General features: G+C 39.3%; 1 protein-coding gene across 1 annotated transcript in view; it reads left to right on the top strand.

Annotated features, from left to right (window-relative positions):
- The window catches only part of LOC112113620 (dehydrogenase/reductase SDR family member on chromosome X), a 227,248-nt gene extending 208,835 nt beyond the window's left edge, over positions 1-18,413 (top strand). Inside the window, exon 7 of the mRNA XM_024209969.2 lies at positions 17,951-18,413. Coding sequence (XP_024065737.1) covers positions 17,951-18,148 — 198 coding nt within the window. The 3' untranslated portion in view covers positions 18,149-18,413. The remainder of the gene's footprint in view (positions 1-17,950) is intronic.
- The last annotated feature ends 527 nt before the right edge of the window (positions 18,414-18,940 follow it).

Genomic DNA, 18,940 nt, shown 5'->3' with positions numbered 1-18,940 from the left:
TCTGTGGTACGTCTGACAAGCAATCAGCTCACCTTCAGTCCAAGCAAAAAAAAAAAGAAAAGAAAAAAGCTCCTCAGTGGGGCTTCTTAATGATGAAACACATCGTGCCAGGTCTGCTAACAACACTTAGAACAAGAAAGATGACAGTAACTTTTTTCTTTAAATTAAGCCAGAAGCTTGGGAGCAGACAGTGCAAGGTGCCCAGATATGTGTTCGGTGGTAGTATAGTAGCTTCCTGCCCTGCCCTTCACATTATGAATGAATTAACAAAGAACAAAAACAAAGGTATTGCAGTATTATTGATATTCTTCTCTCAGGTTAATACCCACTAGCCTGCTACATTTCATACCATTCGGAAATAGTGAAGAAGTACAGCTTTTGTGAATAGACAAGACCTGTGTTTGAAATGTATGTATTGACAAACCCATGGGTATCATTTTTCATTTAATAATTAGGCAAATATTATCAAAACTCAAACTCAAATTTGATTATATTGATGGAGAAGTTCATAATAGTTACACCTATTTCCTGTGGTTGTTTACTAATTAAAGAAACATTTAATACAAACATTTGTACTTAAATGTTATATTTTAAAATTTCTGAGCATGGTTATAGTGTTTCTGCATTGATTGATCATTTATGGATTTTTACAGAGTATTCTCAGCATTTGTTTAAACTAGAAGAGCAGTTTGCCTCTTTTTTTTTTAAAGACCAAATAGCTTTTCCCCTCTATTATATTATATTTACAGTTATATTTTTTCTTATCGACTTAGTGAATATCAGGAAAGTAATCAGGGGGAGATTTTCAAGGGCACATGTAAGATTAAGTATCCAACTCCTGTTGCCCTTCAGTGGGAACTGGGCACCTAACTGCCCTTTGTACCTTTGAAAATCTCCCCCTAAGACCAGATGTTGGTACTATATTATAGGTCAATGCAGGTGTTAACAAAGAAGTTGCCTGTGCACTAGCAGATATTAACGTTCTAAATAATATAGATAAAGGCCTGATTGGCCTGGTGAGTACTTGGATGGCAGACCTACAAGAAAATACCTGAAAGGCCTGATTCTCACATTGCCTTGAACCTGGAGTCAGTCATAACTGGGAACTGTGTGTGAAAAATTCTACTGATGTTGTGAGTGAGCAGAGAATTCTAATTTGGAAGCTTTTTTAGTTTTATGACCGCTTTGCACTGGATTCACATAGGTGTAAATGACCACCCAAGATGGAAGGCCGTATCAGAGAATTAGGCCCATTATGCTTTAAGAAGTGGTGGTTATGATTCAGAAGGTAGCAGAGAACCTACTAAGTCAGTGATAAACCTCTGCTCCAGGATACTCTTTGGAGCCATTGGGCCAGATTCACTGACACTCCAGCAGTTTTGGGTCATTCAAGCTATTCCAAGCAGTGGACCAGTGCATCTGGGACATCGCTTTGCTGGAGAGGCCTGTCTTTATGAATCCAGTCCTATGTCTTTTCTGAAAGTCATAGATTCCGAAGTCAGAAGTGTCCACTGCGATCACCTAATCTGACCTCCTATATAACCCAGGCCATAGAAATTCCCCCCAACGGTGTTATTCCAGGTTCATGCTGAAATAACTCCATTGGCTTCAGAGGAGGAACACTAGCATAAAACTTGAGTAATGCAGTGATGAGCCAGGCCTGTAAAAATTGAAGTCCTGACCATTTTGTGGTCATTAAATATCCCCCGGAATAAATAGTACAACACAGAGTGCTAAATCCACAGTATCACAGTGATACTTTTAAGCAATCCTGCCACTGAGAGTGGTCAACTGCAAATCACACAGGTTCATTTATGTTTCAAACTAATGTAGAGTTGTTATATATTCGCAGTATCACGGCAAAGAAAAAAATGCACCTCAATCTAAGAAGGAAAGCAAATACTGTATTACTGAAGAACTCTTAAATAGTGTGCATATTTCTTGTGAGTATAGATTCACATGCTTCATGGCTTCAGTAATTATTTATGAATTAGAGCCAATTTTTTCCTCAAAATGGAGCTCTTACTCGTTAAGTACAGTCATTATCAATGATTAGCTTTAAAGTTATTTTCATGCACCAGCGGTTCAGATTAAGAAAAATAAGTAACTTATTTTACAGCAACATGTAACAGCTGTATAGTATTTATTAATAGCTGACAGGGCTCTTTGGATTTCTTTTTAATTACTATTGAAAAGAAATTGTCAACCTTTTAAATTGCCAGAGATCCCAGAATGACTAGAACAGTCTTTGTTTTTTAAATGTCATGTTATCTCAGGCCAGAGCTGCAAAAAGATGAATTTGTCAGTTTGATGTTGATATAATTTGCTGGTACTCAGGGTACATGGCTCTCCTTTTAATCCCAGTTGTGCTGATTTCTGTGTAATAGACAATACATTACTTTTTCTGATGAAATGATGAGAATAGTGATTTAGCAAGGAGGAAATAATTAAAACTGTTTGTCTTGCAGACTGTCAGAGGCTGTTAGGGATTACACAAATAAAAATTAACTTTTTTTCTGTCTGTGTTACAGTCGCTGCAAAGTTCACAAACAATTGTAATCCTCTTTTACTGAGCACAGACTTAAAAGTAAAAGGTCAGTTATCTTTCATTCATTTCATTAAGGGTAGTCTTAGATTAGTGAAAAGCAAATATTTTATTATGAAAATGTGCTGATCAGAAAACTGCCTGGCTCCAGATTCTGAGCTGTATTTTGGCCCCTTTATGCCACTTGGGGACTGAAAACCAACCGGATTGCCTCACCAGCAATCCCCAGAGCTGTGTAGGCCATCAGAATGACCCTCTGCGACCTCTCGATGTAGCCCCCACACAGGAGCATGCCTGAGAAAAGAATGGGGTGTCCTAGAGTGTTTGTGGCTCAAGCACTTTGCACTCCGGCTATGCTAGGACACCAGACAGTAATTTGGGGTTGTTGCAGCCAGGCCAGCAGTTAGAGCAGCCCTTGGGGCTGAGCCAAGGTAGTTCCCAGCAGTCCAAGAATACAAAAGGCACAACGCGTTAGAGTCACTTTCACCTCCACTCTTGCTGGCTTGTACTTTTCACAGAACAACCTGCACTTTCTGCCCCAGCCTGTATGCATGACAGCTAGTGCACTCTCGCCACCTTCAGGGCCAGGTATGAACACCTTTCCCTACACTTTGCAGGGCTGGCTGGGTCGAGGTGCTGGCATGCATTCACTTGATGTAGGTCTGTTCCTCCTTCTGTTGAACTTATTCCTTCCCACCAAAATGCTGCTACCGCACCCCACCACCACACATGTTGGCTGCCACTCATGTCTACTCCAGAGAATGGGAGAAGGGAGTCTGCCAGAACAGCTGATCCACTGCAGCCTTCCACATATCCTGCACAAGCTGATGGGGGGGTTGCAGTAGTGAGATTGGTGTTCGGAGGAAGGGGGTTGCTAGGATGGCATCGAAGCCCCCTGGCTCCTGAAGCACGGAGGAGACCTCAAGTTCCATCCCACTGCACCATCAGGGGTGAACTGAGCGTATTTATCAAATGAGAATGTCCTGGGAGACCCAGAAGAGAGTGATAACTTAAATGTGTTGTTTGTTTTACAATCAGGGAGGCGATGGAGCTATATGGCAGTGAGTTAGCATTTGTGGGCCTTGTGGAAAGACTGGGCTTTCCAGAGGGATATGAGGGATGGGAGGGTGGGTGCTTGGCACACTGGGGTAGGAACATTATTATAGGCATGGGTGAGGGTCAGGTGGCAGCATGGAAGGGGGCATGAAAAGGAAATGAAGGGAGGGGTGAGGCTGGCATCTCTGGTGAAACAAAAGGGTGATGGGGGGATCATAATAAAGAGTGAGCTGAGAAAGAGATGAAAGTTTAGCATGTGAACCTGTTTGCATGATATTACAGTGGAGCCCTGATTGAAGCCCCTGGGTTCTGCTGTACAGTACATACTAAATAATAAATGGATGCAGAATTGTGCAGAGACTTCAAGGTGAGGACCAGAATTTTAAGCATGGTTCAGTAAGCGCAAGGGAAACAGTGGAGGGATTTTAAGCACAGAGCCATCTGATTCAAAATCACAGTTCAAACCTCAGTTCAAGTCCCTGCCTTTATTTGTATGTGTTAAAAACATTTACTGAATCACAACACACAACGATTTTCATTCATGAATTCAATTAGAAATTTCTCCAGCAAACAAAGGCTTAATAATCCAGGACCATCTCTGTTTATACAACGTTACAATGAGGAAACAGGCTCACTCCTTGACTTCAATCACAATGAAAAGTACGCATGGCATTAGAGAGCCAAAGTGAATTATTAAAGAGCAAAGTTCCATATATCCCACAATGAAGCACATTATCTCAGCACCAGATGATCTCACAATGTGTGTTTATTGCACCACACAAACCTCACAGGATCATTTCCCATTCGAAACAAGCACTCTAACCTTTTTGTTAAAGACCCCTACAAATAAAAGCACAACCAAATACTTTCTGGGGCACTTAATACAATGAAAAGGTTCATTCTTACATCTGTTATTGTGGCCGGTGATAATTCCGGAAGCTTGGAAGCTCCCGTTTATTCTGAATGGCACCCTAGGGGATGAGGGCAGAAGCTGCTTATGCCTGGAAGGGGTGGAGCAGCAAAGCCTGGATAAGATAGGTAGGGGAGCTGAGTGAGAACAAAATGAGAAGGAGCGTGTGAGGTACTGAGGAAGTTGGTTGGATTTAGGAGATTTTCATCTCAGAAATATTTCTGAAAAATTGTTGCACTCTTGAAGGATTATGGTGCCAAATGAAATAGGAGGTGTTTCTCCCCTTCTTCTCCTTTTAGTTTCAGTTTCTTCTCATTTTCCTACCTGAAATCAGGGGGTTTGGCCCTTTGCCATTGCTCTTGTTCTTCTCAATGCCTGAATTAGCTCTGAGCCATTATTGTATATCCTGGGCCTGATAATCCACTCTTTTACACAGGTTTTCCACGGGACATGCACATACTGTACCAGCCTCCACATCAGAATACCACTTCAGCTATGACTCCTGTCTATATTCTAAAACAGGACTTCTGAAAAACAACTCTGTGCAGACCACATTTTGTGGAGCACTCTGCATTTGGGCAGGAAAATTGAAATTGTTCCTCTCCCATGTTCTTGCTCTACATTTGCTTCTCCCCAATCTGCCTACTAGTCAGTCCTGTGGAGAAGACTGCAGCCTGCCCTTGCATGGCAGTACTATTTTTCTCATCCTTAGCACTCAGAAGCAGCAAAGGGTGTGGGGTGGAGGAAGTACTGGAGAAGCGACTGAGGAAAGCAGCCAAGCAGTGGGGAGAAAAAGCCCTGAGATAAATATTTCATTATTCCAGCTTTTAGCTAGTTGATTATTTGGCTAATAATGATTTTGGAACTAATGAACAGTCAGTATTCTATTTTATTTTAATTGATAAGAAATCAAAAACAACAACAATGGTTCCCCTTAAAATGTTACTACCAGTTAGAAACATACTTCCTGTGTTATACACATAAAAGGGAATAAATTGGAGAAGGTTCAGAAAAGAGCTACACAAATGATTTGAAGACTTGAAAACCTGCTTATTGTCAGAAGCTTAAGAAGCCTAATCTATTTAGCTTACCAAAAAGAAGGCTAAGACGTGACTTGACCACAGTCTACAAGTACCTAGATGTGCAGAAGATCTCTGGTGGTAATGAACTCTGTAATCAAGCAGAAAAAGGCAGAAAAAGCTGAAGTTAGACAAATTCAGACAAAAAAATAAGGTGCAGATTTTTAATAGTGATGGTAATTAACCACTGGAACAACTTAACAAAGGATGTGGTGGATTCTCAATTACTCAAAGCATTTTTGGATGTCTTTCTAAAAGATGCGCTGTAGCTCAACCAGTTATGGGATTAATGCAGGAATTGCTGGATGAAATTCTATGGTTTGCATTATACAGAAGATCGGACTAGATCAATGGATCCTTTAGGCCTTAAAATGTATGACTGTATAAATCTATCAATAATGATAGAAATGGGGAGAAAATGATTCAGGTAGAAGAAACTTGCAATATGTACATCATTTTCAGTGGCCCAATGTTATGTGGCACGTTATGCAGCAAGGTTCCCCAGTTTGCTAAAATCATTCTAAAAATGCACTACAGGCAGAAAATATACAAACACATATGTGTTTTATTTATTAGCATCGTAACAAAGGACTACCATTCTTCCAGGCTTTAGGAGCTACACAGGAGAGGAAACCTTTAAGATTGTGTGGCTAGTTGGAGGAATGAATTTTTTAATGGATTTTATAGAGCAAAGATAACTATTTATGTGGTATCTTTGCAAAAGAGTTACATTATTGTGCCATTATGTCGCCACAAAATTGCATTACACATGGGAAGTAGGCTGGTTGAAAAATGTAAAATGAAATATTTTCCCATAATAACATTTTTTCATTGGAAAAGCTTGATTTTTTTGGGTTGACTTTGCCTTCAAGAAAATCAGAACAAAATGTTTCTGAATTGAAAATTTTCAGAACTTTTCATTCCATGAAAATGTTGATATTTTGACCTTCTGTTCTAATTCAGGATAAAAATGTCAAAATACCAGAATTTCCCATGGGATGGAAATTCTGCTTTTCAGTCAGCTCTACACGGGGCCTTTGGGATAACCATGCATTTTTCGCTATGTATAGCATAATATCACTGCCATGTATTTTGGATCAGAGTTAAACATTTTTGAGGTCTTTGCTATATACTTATATACTCTAATGTGGAATCCTGGCCCCATTTAAGTCAATGGCAAAACTCTCATTGACTTCAGTGGAGCCAGGATTTCACCCTGGGTGTGATTGAGAAGCATGGCACAATGTAATAAATCTTCTACTGTGGATCCTCCTTTCTGAAGTGGCACCATATTAATGGAGTTAGCCAGAGCTGTGATGTATGTGATCAAAAATTCAGACTTTTCTTAAACGTGAGAGCACAGGTAGAGGGAAGACGTTCCCAGGGCATGCCCATGAAAGAGATGCTCAGATGCCATGGCAACGAGGGCCATATGACTATCTAGAGAGAGAGTTTTTTTTTTAGTTGACTGACAAGCTGTGCCTTATTTAGCTCCTGTTGCCTCAGACTTGGTAAAGTTCTTGAGCATGTACATAATTTTAAGTACATGAATAGTACCACTGAAGTCAGCGCAACTCCCCATGTGCTTACAGTTATGCATGTACTTTAGTGCTTTGCTGGATTGGGGCCATATAGTGCTTTTCATTTGTAGGTCTATTACAGTATTACAGTATAGTAATATGCCCAAAGACCAGTTAGAGAAGTCATCACATGATTCTGAAGTTGAATCTTAAGCTCATAAATCAAGCAATATAGTCCTTCTTCCTCCTTACCCTTCTTCTTTAGCAAAAGATGCAAGGTTAGTCTACACTGCAAACTAAAAATCTGCAGCCCAGAGTTTCAGAGCCCAGGTCAATTGACTCGGGTTCACGGGGATCAAGCTGCAGGGCTAAAAATAGCTATGTTGATGTTTGCGCTTGGACTAGAACGTGGGCTCTGAACCTGCTGAGGGCAGAGGATATTAAAGTCTGGGTTCCAACCTGAGCCTGAACGTCTACACTGCTACTTTTATCCCCACAGCCCCAGCCCCGCAAGCCTGAGTCAACTGACCTGGGCTCTGAGACTTGGTGCCTCCGGTTTTTCTTTGGAGTGTAGACATCCCTGAGATCTAAGTCTCTATTTCCCCACTTTAGAAGCTGTGTCACCCAGGTTAGACCCAGATTTACTTTCTCCTTGTACAGACCTGCTGTTAATTGTCTTTGTTGTCATTGTTCCAAATAAACATCAGAATTGCTGAAACTTCAAGGAAGTGAAGTCATGGAAAACATTTACATTCAGTGAACAATTCACACCTCATGTCAAGCCAATTTAATGCCTTCACACTACTGTTTTAACATCCCTCAGCCTGTGCCGCTTCCCGCAGCCCCCATTGGCCTGGAATGGCGAACCGCGGCCAGTGGGAGCTGCGATCGGCTGAACTTGGGGACACTGCAGGTAAACAAACAGTCCCGGCTCGCCAGCGGATTTCCCTGATGGGCCGCGTGCTAAAGGTTGCTGATCCCTGCCCTAGACAGTTATCAGACTCAATTCTTGCCTCTTTAGAGTCGGTGGAAGGGAGAACGAGAAGAGTGGCTGAGACTCAAGAGCTGAGCCTAAGGGAAAAGATTAGTACCAATAGATTAATCTCTCTCTCTCTCTCTCTCTCTTTTGTGTAACAGCTATTGGAGAGCCATCCAAAAAAATATATGCTGTCTGGCTGGCTAGCTGTCAAATATAAAATCTCACTGGTCTAGGGCACCAGATGTACAGCTATATGTGTCCCCTGCTTATCCATTTGCAGAACGTTGTTGCATGCCAATTGCTATACTCAGGAGGAGTGAATGGAAGGAGGATCCATTAGAGAGTCCACACTAAATTTTTTAAACAAATGTTTTTTTCTTCTGATTTATTTCCTCTTCCCCAGTGTTTTTCCTCTTTCGTGCCATTAGAGGAGTGCAGAATGCTTAGATGTACTTAGCACCATGCAATCATTTGGGGATAGCTTGCTTATCTTACTGAACACTAGTCACACACACACTTTGAGCGCAGTTCTTTCTTATCCAAGTGAGTTGACTTTCTGACCCCAGTGGGACTAGGGCTACAGGATCAGGTCCTTTCCCAGGCACCTCAGAGGTTAGTTTATCTGTTTACTTTCTGGGTATTTAGGACTGAAGGCTTACTCAGTTCCAGTACTGACACCACTAGGTGTTTACTTGGAAATGGTAGTGCTCTTGAAATACCTAGTGCTCTCTATATCTTTGGCGTATTTAATAAATTACTCTGCATGGTTTTTGTCTTATGCTTTATCAACCTGTGACGGTTTACAAAAAGATTTCCTACACTAATACTATCAAAACATTAGAGTGCTTTGTATGTTCTGAGCATCCTATAGATATTAACTAATTCATCCTCACAACTACCCTGTAAAGTATGTGAGAAAGTATCATTATCTGATTTTATAGATGGGGAAACTGAGATAGCAAGGTAAACTGACTTGCCTAAGGCCAGGTCTACACTACAGACCTATATTGGTATAACTATGTCACTCAGGGATGTGAAAAATCCACATCCCGGAGCGATGTAGTTATACAGACCTAATCCCCCTGTGAAGACAGTGCTATGTTAACAGAACTTCCCCCATCGACATAGCTACTGCCTCTCAGGGAGGTGGATTAACTACACCTCCGGGTGAAGCTCTCCCATTGGTGTAGTGGTGTCTTCGCTAAAGATAGGTCAGATACAGTGTTTGCTTTGTGAAAAGTATTTTACATCATTGTGTGTGATGTGAAAAGTCATTCTACATTACATAGGTGTGCATTTAATTAAGAAGAAAATAAATTCCAAATCCACTAGGAAACATCTTTATTAGTTAGGACGTTGCTTGTCTTCATAACATCTTGGCTTGGTAATAGTATAGCAATCAATGTAAGTTAAACACTACTGATTTGCAGTGGTGTATCATTATGGTTGCCCAGAACCTGGCATTCTTTGAAAGAATTCACTGAAATGGGGATAAACTATAAATTGGCATGAGACAATGCATGGCAGAATTATAAATTAAAAGCTTTCAGGAGGGGTTTGTTGTGTTGATTCCTCTTTTAATTTTGATCCATTCACTCTTTGCTTCATATTTAAATTGGTTTCCCAACAAAGGGAAGGGAATGTAAGTCATTAGATGAAGCAGATGTTCTAGCATTAGAAATCAAAGAGGATCTCTCTCCAAGTAGCTTTGTTGTGTTTACTGAGGGAGGAGCTGTCTTATGTTGTCAGTTATATGACTCAGATAATAACAATGATAGCTGAAAACTCTCTGTAGAATTAAGGCATAGCATGATTAATAGGAATAACAGTATTGCTCTTTAACATAACAAGTCTCTAGTGTGAATACTAAACTATGATTAAGTATTCTTAGTTAATGATAGATCAGTCTACATTTAGGAGTGAGGAGAGGGTTAAAAAGGATCTGTACTTTTTCTCTTATAATTAGGTGCTTGCATGCTATGGTAATGAAAGCTATAGAAATGCTATAAATAAATGTATGACATATTATATTACAAACTTAGAGAAGAAGGACAAGCATGAACTTGATGGCTAGGTTACTGGACTGGGACTCACGGGAGCTGGGTTCTACTCCTATCCTCGATCTGTGACCTGAGCAAATCACTGCTGGCTGTGCCTCTGTTTCCTCTCCCACCCTTGTATACTTAGATTGTAAGTCCTGGGAAAGGACTGGCTTTAACTACACCTTTGTCCAGTACTTAGGACAATGCAGTTCTTGTGGCTGGGGCCTCTAGGCACTATTGTAATATGAAGGAATTTGTGTTACCTTTACATATATATTGATTACATTTTGATTGTTAGTGGCTCAGAATGAGATGATAACAATGAAATAGGGAGACAGGAGTAGTCAGGTTTGATTGTCTTTATTAATAAATCAGAGGGGTAGCCGTGTTAGTCTGGATCTGTAAAAAGCAACAGAGAGTCCTGTGGCACCTTTAAGACTAACATCTGTTGCCTTTATTATTTAAGAGTAGCACATAATAAGAATAGATATACAATACCCAATCTAAAGCTTGCAGCCGATGCCAGTCTGATCCCAGTCCTGTCTGATCCGACCAATAACTCAAACTTGCAATCTTTTATAGATAGGTTGTTGACAAGCCATAACTTCCTTTTTTACACATGACAGTTACACACATCCCCTTTTGTCTGGAACATGGTTGCAAATTTCTAAGCACATATCGCAATATCCAGACTTACATCCTCATGTGGTTAGTATATTTTGTGGTTAAAAAAGGAATATTATATTAAACATTAAGAAAATAAACTTTCCATTCTTATTAAACTAAATTTCCCTCTTCATAAAGGTTACACCACTTAATATTATTATTGAAAATTATTCTTAAAACTTCATAGGGGTTTGGTTCACTTAACAATAGGCCTTTTCTTAGCAATAGACCCTTTGGCTTAATGGTTAACATTGTTATGTTGAGAATCATCTTCACCAGGACTTCTCACTGGATGGCCTCGTGTCCCCATGAGAAAAATTTGTAATGAACAGATGTATAATTTTAACTGTAATGCGGCTGTCCAATGAGTTATATATAGCCTGAGATGCTGCCAGACAGGCCCATGGAGTTGGGAAGATACAGTCTGCCGTAGAGAGGGGTTTAGGCTCCTGTTTTGCAACCATGTCTGTTCTAGGCGCTAGTCAAACATCAACCACGATGGCTCAGTCTATATAGTGTTGTAGAAGGAGCAAACTAATAGAAACAGGCCAAGAAGAAACAATTCATGTACCTTCTAATGGTATCACTATGAAGGGAGTCTCATAGTCCAGATAGACACATTCACCATGAGACTTATTAGTATTTTTTATTATTTGTGTTTTTTTAACACCCCAAAATTCCAATTAGGATTGAGGCCCCCTTGCACTAGATGTTGTATTAATACAAATGAGAATACACTTTTCCTTCCCTGAAGAATTTATAATCTAATTTAAATCAAAACATGATGAACAATAAGAGGGAAGAGGGATGGGAGAGGATAAAGGTAACAGTAATAAATTTATGCTTCACATAGGCCTGCTATCCTGGGGGCATCTGGGGAGCCACGTTAGCTCCAAGTGAAACTTAGAATAGCCTCAGGGCTGCTCTACCTTATCCCAGTTTATAACACTCTAGAGGCTGTTATTTTGGCAGGGATCTCTAGAGTGCAGCATTCTCCAGTCTTCCTCCCAACATAAATCCCTATGCTGGGAGGTTAGAAGGGTGTGGAGTAGAACTTGCTATTCTGGCTTGATGCCATTCATAGATTCTAAGGCCAGAAGGGACCATTGTAATCATTCAGGGCCCAACTACATGATTAGGGCATCTTTAAGTCCCCTTTGCACTGCACGCAACCATATGAAATATACGCATTGGTAGCACAAATTGTTGGCGTTGACAGGCTTCCACTCAATATGTGTCTGATCAAATGAGTGCTCATACTTCAGCAAATTGTAATCCTGTGGTGATAGATGGCTAAATTTGTTGTGCAGAAGACTAGATCCAGCATCAGATCATATGTGTGAGACACAGAACATGTTACTATTGCTGGTCTCAGATAAAAGTTCTGTATATTCTAATAAATATACATAGTTCTTTGGTGTCACACCCAGCATTGCACTGTGCTGAAAACATATTTGCCACCATTGTATCATACATCCTTTTAATAATTCATTTAAATCAATGAGAGTTAGGCACCTAGGCGCTTTCAAAACTCCCACTGAGTACCTTTTGACATTTTTTGGTCCCTAAATACTTCTGAAAACCTGTCTCTAAGGCCAGAATTTTCAAACATGACAGTTTAAGGTTAGCCTCCTCAATCCATATTTAGGCCCTTAAATGAACATGGTTTGATTTTTCAGAGGTTCTGAGCACCTATATAGCTCCTACTGATTTCAGTAGGTTTCAGAACTGTGGCCATATTCCTCCTAAGTAAATGTTTGCTCATTTAATAGTTCAGCTTTGTTTCTGTTTTAAGTGACAAACATAGAGTCTAACAGAATAGATATCAAGGCTTCAGAAGCTTTCTCAATTTTCTAGTACTAGAATTTCCAGGAAAAAGCCGGCAGTAGGTATCAATTATCCAAGTTAAAACATGTGTCTCTCTTGCTGTGCCTTCCACACTTCAATTTTTTTCTTTGAAACCGGATTCACAATTAGTTCAACCCAGTACTGCATCTTTTACTATATATTAATATTAATATCTCTGATTCCAGAATAAATTGTCCTCCGCCACAGCATTGTCCTGGAAAGGGCAGCACTTTTCAGCTCTGTCTCCTCTGTTTCTAATTGTCTCTCTTTTTAAAAAGTGAAATGTAAACCATTTTAATATTGAATGAACCTATTAAAGTCTTCACTTTGCTCGGGGTTAACAGTTCAAGTGGTCTGAAATTAATTTGGTGGTGCTGGCTAAGTCTTTATGTAGAACAGTATAGTATAGTCTATGAAACATCTCCAGATCTTTCTTGGTCTCTAATTGAGGCAGAACAAAGAGAAGGGTAGAAATAGAGGAGTAGTGGATTAGAAGAGAGAAAATGGAAGGAGAGAGAGGGATGCATGAAAGAGAAGGGTAGAATAAGGCTTTTTAAGTCAAGGATGAAGTCTCTGGTCTTGAAAGCTGTATCACAGATTCTTGCCCTGTCTGTTTGTGTATCTGACATTTTGTATTAACATTAGATGTTGTCATTGTTATGAGCCCAGCTATTTACTTAGTGACCACTGTACATGTAATTATGGCTACATAATAGTTTCCATTCCAATTTTCAAATGAGTGTTTTCAATCACTCATAATTTTCTGAAATGCTCACTTTTGGGACTGAAACGTTTCAGGGTTTGATGTACGTAAGGAGCATAGTAACTACACTGGGAAAGCTGCAAAGCAGGCCCTGCAGAACAAGTCCTGGTGAAGAGTCTAAGGTTGACCACCATCAGCTAACACATTTTAAAGATTCATGCAGGCAGACCTCTGAGTCTGTTGAGAGCCCTGTTGAAGTTAATGGAACTCTACACAAGTGCAAGGGTACACGCACATGTAGCTCCATCGCCAGCACCTCTCAGGATTAGGCCTTTCATTGAGAACTCCAGTGCAACGTTTTATTTTTGGTTATTTTTTAAAAATCCACATTATTTTAGCCATGAACTATCATCACTGGGATTTATGAGTCACTGACATTTTTCCTTTACACTTGTGTGTCCCAAAGAGCTGTTGAACTCAGTAACACAATGTCCGATGACCCATCACATGAGTAATAGGCGTACTGTATCACTAGCTTTATAATTAAAATACAGACAATACCCTAAGACTCAATGCTTTCCTTCTGACAGATGTAATATATTAATCAAATATTAATGATTACTACTAATTGCTATCCTTCTGCTATTAAGAAATTTAATTTGTTGCTATTAGTGATGATGATTTGTTAGTTATCCAAGGTTAGAAAATTTAATTGAGACACAAGCCTCTTTTACAAGGCAGTCCTGGCTAAGAGTTAAGCCCTTATTTGGCACAGAATTATGGACATGCTTAACATAAAGCAGTGTCAGTAGTATCTCTGAAGCCAGTGGAACTACTCACAGTACGTAAAGTTCAGCATGCACATTAATCTTTGCAGTATCAGGGCCTTATTTGGTTTTACTGTTGCCAATGCCTTCCCAGTGTAGAGTGGTTTTCATTGAAAAATCAACATTTACCATTACTTGCCTGGACCAGATTTTTTTTACTCATGTTGAGTAATATCTTACCCTGTGAATAATCTCTTTGTCATATGATTACCATAATATTTCACTATGCTATCTTTGGACTAGGAAATAACTGTGGTGCCTTAAATACCAAATCTTTGTGGGGTAATTGATAATAACTGTTGACATTTTAATTGTCATCAGTGCAGTGTTGCATACCAATGGTCTGATCCAAAGTCCATGAGAGTCAATGGGAGTTTTCTTGTTGACTTCAGTGTGTTTTGAATCAGGCTTGAAGTGGAGAAATTGGGCCTTATGTTCATAGTAACACATATGTAGAATCCTCAACAATGTAAGATTCTAACATTAACTTAAATTTTTCTTCAAGTAGGTGAATGATTGTGTTGCTGAGCTTTGTTCCAATTAAAGTATACTGTTCACAATTATTCACATTATGAGGAATGTGACTGGAACACGGGTAGAGGTCCTGCACAGCTCCTAAGCCACACAGTTTGTTCTGCAAAGCTTAGCTTCAGTCCTAATGGCAGCCATCTGCTGTTAAGGCTTCCCCCACCTCCTTCCCAAGATAGTGCTTTGTCCACAGGTGCCCTTCTGCTACTGCCAGCTCTGCATTAGGGAGCTGTGCAGTTATGATAGCCAGCCAGCTGCCAAGCTCACCTAACACTGTCACATAGATCTCAATTTGCTACATTATTCAGCATGGCTCTGACACATATATTGGGGGAATGGGGCCTCAGCACCTAATTATGCCCAATGAATCCAAAAGTATAATGGTAGCTATTAAAACCTTTACGAGTATTGCCACTGCAAGTAGATAACATTACTGCAGAATTTGTGGTACAGTGGGAATGCCGTTGAATGAATATTGTTTTAAAAGTGTCTATTTATTAACAAAAATCACAAAAAATCAAATAAATTAGGTGTGAATATATTTGTACGAATCAACCACCCTGCTCTATAGCATTTTGATTTATCTTTAAAATAGTCATTAAATAAGATCTTAAAAATACTAGGGCTGTCAATTAATCGCAGTTAACTCTCGTGATTAACTCAAAAAAATTAATTGTGATTAAAAAAATTAATAGCAATTAATTGCACTTATAAGAATAAAATACCAATTGAAATTTATTAAATATTTTGGATGTTTTTGTACATTTTCAATATTGATTTCAATTACAACACAGAATACAGAGTGACCAGTGCTCACTTTATATTATTATTTTTTATTACAAATATATGTACTGTAAAAATGACAAAATAAATAGTATTTTTCAATTCACCTCATACAAGTACTGAAATGCAATCTCTTTATCATGAGTGTAACTTACTAATGCAGATTTTTTTTGGTTACATAACTGCACTCAAAAACAAAACAGTGTAAAACTTTAGAGCCTACAAGTCCACTCAGTCCTACTTCTTATTCTGCCAATCACTAAGACAAACAAGTTTGTTTACATTGATGGGAGATACTGCTGCCTGCTTCTTATTCACAATGTCACCTGAAAGTGAGAACAGGCATTCACATGGCACTTTTGTAGCCAGCATTGCAAGGCATTTACATGCCAGATATGCTGAACATTCATATGCCCCTTCATGCTTCGGTCACCATTCCAGAGGACATGCTTCTATGCTGATGATGCTTGTTAAAAAAATAATGTGTCAATTAAATTTGTAACTGTACTCCTTGGGGGGGGGGGGATTGTATGTCTCCTGCTCTATTTTACCTGCATTCTGCCATATATTTCATGTTATAGTAGTCTTGGATGATGACCCAGCACATGTTCATTTTAAGAACACTTTCACAGCAGATTTGACAAAATGCAAAGAAGGTACCGATGTGAGATTTCTAAAAATAGCTATAGCACACAACCCAAGGTTTAAGAATCTGAAGTGCCGTCCAAAATCTGAGAGGGACGAGGTATGGAGCATGCTTTTAGAAGTCTTAAAAGAGCAACACTCTGATGCGGAAACTACAGAACCCAAACCACCAAAAAAGAAAATCAACCTTCTGCTGGTGGCATCTGACTCAGATGATGAAAATGAACATACGTCAGTCCACACTGCTTTGGATCGTTATCAAGCAGAACCCATCATCAGCATGGAAGCATGTCCTCTAGAATGGTGGTTGAAGCATGAAGGGACATATGAATCTTTAGTGCATCTGGCACGTCAATATCTTGCAACGCCAACTACAACAGTGCCATGTGAACGCCTGTTCTCACTTTCAGGTGACATTGTAAATAAGAAGTGGGCAGTATTATCTCCTGCAAATTGTAACCAACGTTGTTTGTCTGAGTGATTGGCTGACCAAGAAATAGGACTGAGTGGACTTGTAGGCTCTAAAGTTTTACATTGTTTTATTTTTGAATGCAGTTTTTTTGTACATAATTCTACATTTGTAAGTTCAACTTCATGATAGTGATTGCACTACAGTACTTGTATGAGGTGAATTGAAAAATATTTTTGTTTTGTTTTTTATAGTGCAAATATTTGTAATCAAAAATAAATATAAAGTGAGCACTGTACATTTTATTCTGTGTTGTAATTTAAATTAATGTATTTGAAAATGTAGTAAACATCCAAAAATATTTAAAATAAATGGTATTCTACTGTTGTTTGAGTGCAATTAATCATGATTAATTTTTTAATCGCTTGACAGCCCTAAAAATACTATCACATTTGTCAAAAAAGTTTTTGAGAAATGCTATCCAATCAGCTTTAGGCAATACTGTGAATAACCACTGTACTGTTAATTACTTACAGAAGCAAAATTGTGAAGATTAAAATGATTATGTATAAGGCCTTGATCATAATCTGTATCACTAATAAATGCAAACATTCAAAATAAATCTGTACTTCAGTGCATGTTTAAAAACATCAAAAACTGGCATCATTTCAATGGTGAATGTGTGTGATCCCTTTGTAGGCAGTCTGGAAAGTGTTTTGGGTTCCCTCAGGATGAAAGGTGTTTCATGAAATAAGGTATTAATTTGATTTAAACATTTGTTTAATGCTAAATGTTACAAAACTTCTACCATTTTATTTTCTGACAGCAGCGAACTCTGATAATTATGTTCTATGCAAAATATAATATTCTGGTTTACCTTTCCTGTTTGGATTAAACACCAGAATTTTCATTTGCTGTCATAGTTGTCATGGTCTTTTGCTCATGCCACATTATTGAAAAGTGTGCTTTATAGACACAGCCTACACCTTCATCTGCTTAGAGCAGATTAAAGAACCTGTCCTTATAAAACGAATAATTACACGAGCGATTTTAATATTTTTGTTTGCTTTTAGAAATGAATTAACTACCTCCCTGACAAAAAAACTTCGTATTGGTGGAAAGGATGGGCCTGGACCAAAATCCTGGCTCTGAATATCTCAGAGTTTTCTATGTGCATGTGAGAGTTTTGTGGCTTGAAGCTGTCTCTAAATAGAATGTTAGTAAAATGCTATACTGGGCTGGCTGGATACATGGCCTTTTTCCTCCCCTTCCTCATCAGTGTGTGAATAAAACCACAAAGCTGGCTACAGGACAAGGGAAGCGCTTTGATATTGGTAGTGTATAGTGATGAACCAAGTTCCTTATGTATATGCACCTGTCTCATTTAGCTTTGCTTTCTACTGGCTGCAGACTCCAGAGGAAGGAGCCTCTACGTCCATCTATGCAGCTGTCTCACCAGAGCTGGAAGGAGTTGGTGGCATCTATCTTTACAATGAGCAAAGGACAAAATCTACTGATGTATCGTATGATGAAGAGCTGCAGCGAAGGCTCTGGACTGAAAGCTGCAAGATGACTAGGATTTCTGATGTAGGTAGCAGAGATCTCTAAAAGTAGCCACTTCCAACTGGGTGAATGAAATGTGTCCAACAAGCATCCTTACCTGACTCCTTGCAGCATGAACCATCATCCTGGAATTCACTGTTCAATTCCAAAGGCAAATGTGAACAGTGCTGCTTTTCACTTGAACCCATAGTCTGCTAGGGAGTCAAGGGGAAATATTCCCACAGAAATGTGTATAGGGTGATTTTACATTTAACCATCGGTTTTGTAATCATGATGTTTTGGTCTGTGATTAAAAAAATCGTTAACCTTGTGCAGAATTGTGTTTTTCCGTTTTTATGGAACAAGAGGAGACTGTCCCTTGTGGGACTGTTATGTCTGAAAATCAGCTCTGCAAATCTTGCAAATATAACTCAATCCACTTTTTATCAGTTCTGAAAATTTAGGGTTTCTTTCCTTAAACTTCTTAAATCCTGTCAACACTTTATAATAAATGACAGTTTTAGGCTCCACAGCAATCCACAAAACTTCTCCTGAACCCGGTAGGTGCCTAAACCAGCAGTGGAGTGTCTAAGTTTTCAGGGTAAAAGTCCCCCTCACCTATGTTTCTGCGTCTAAGCATGTCCACTGCTGCATCTCCCTAGGTATCCAGAGGACTATTGCCCACCCAAGCCCCAGAGTAATCTGCAAATCCAGGGAAGATAGGTGATCTGATGAGTGATGGTACCACCCAGTGGTGCCCATCTTCTAACTTTTAGCCCTATGGTTAGAACACTTGCCTGGAACGTGGGAGGCCCTGGTTCAATTCCCCCCTCTCTGCCTGAAGGGGAGAAAGAATTT

The sequence above is a fragment of the Terrapene carolina genome, unplaced genomic scaffold (genome assembly GCF_002925995.2).
Source record: "Terrapene carolina triunguis isolate 2854851 unplaced genomic scaffold, T_m_triunguis-2.0 Scaffold23, whole genome shotgun sequence".
Lineage (NCBI taxonomy): Eukaryota > Metazoa > Chordata > Testudines > Emydidae > Terrapene > Terrapene triunguis.
This window is presented reverse-complemented; position numbering and strand designations above follow the sequence as displayed.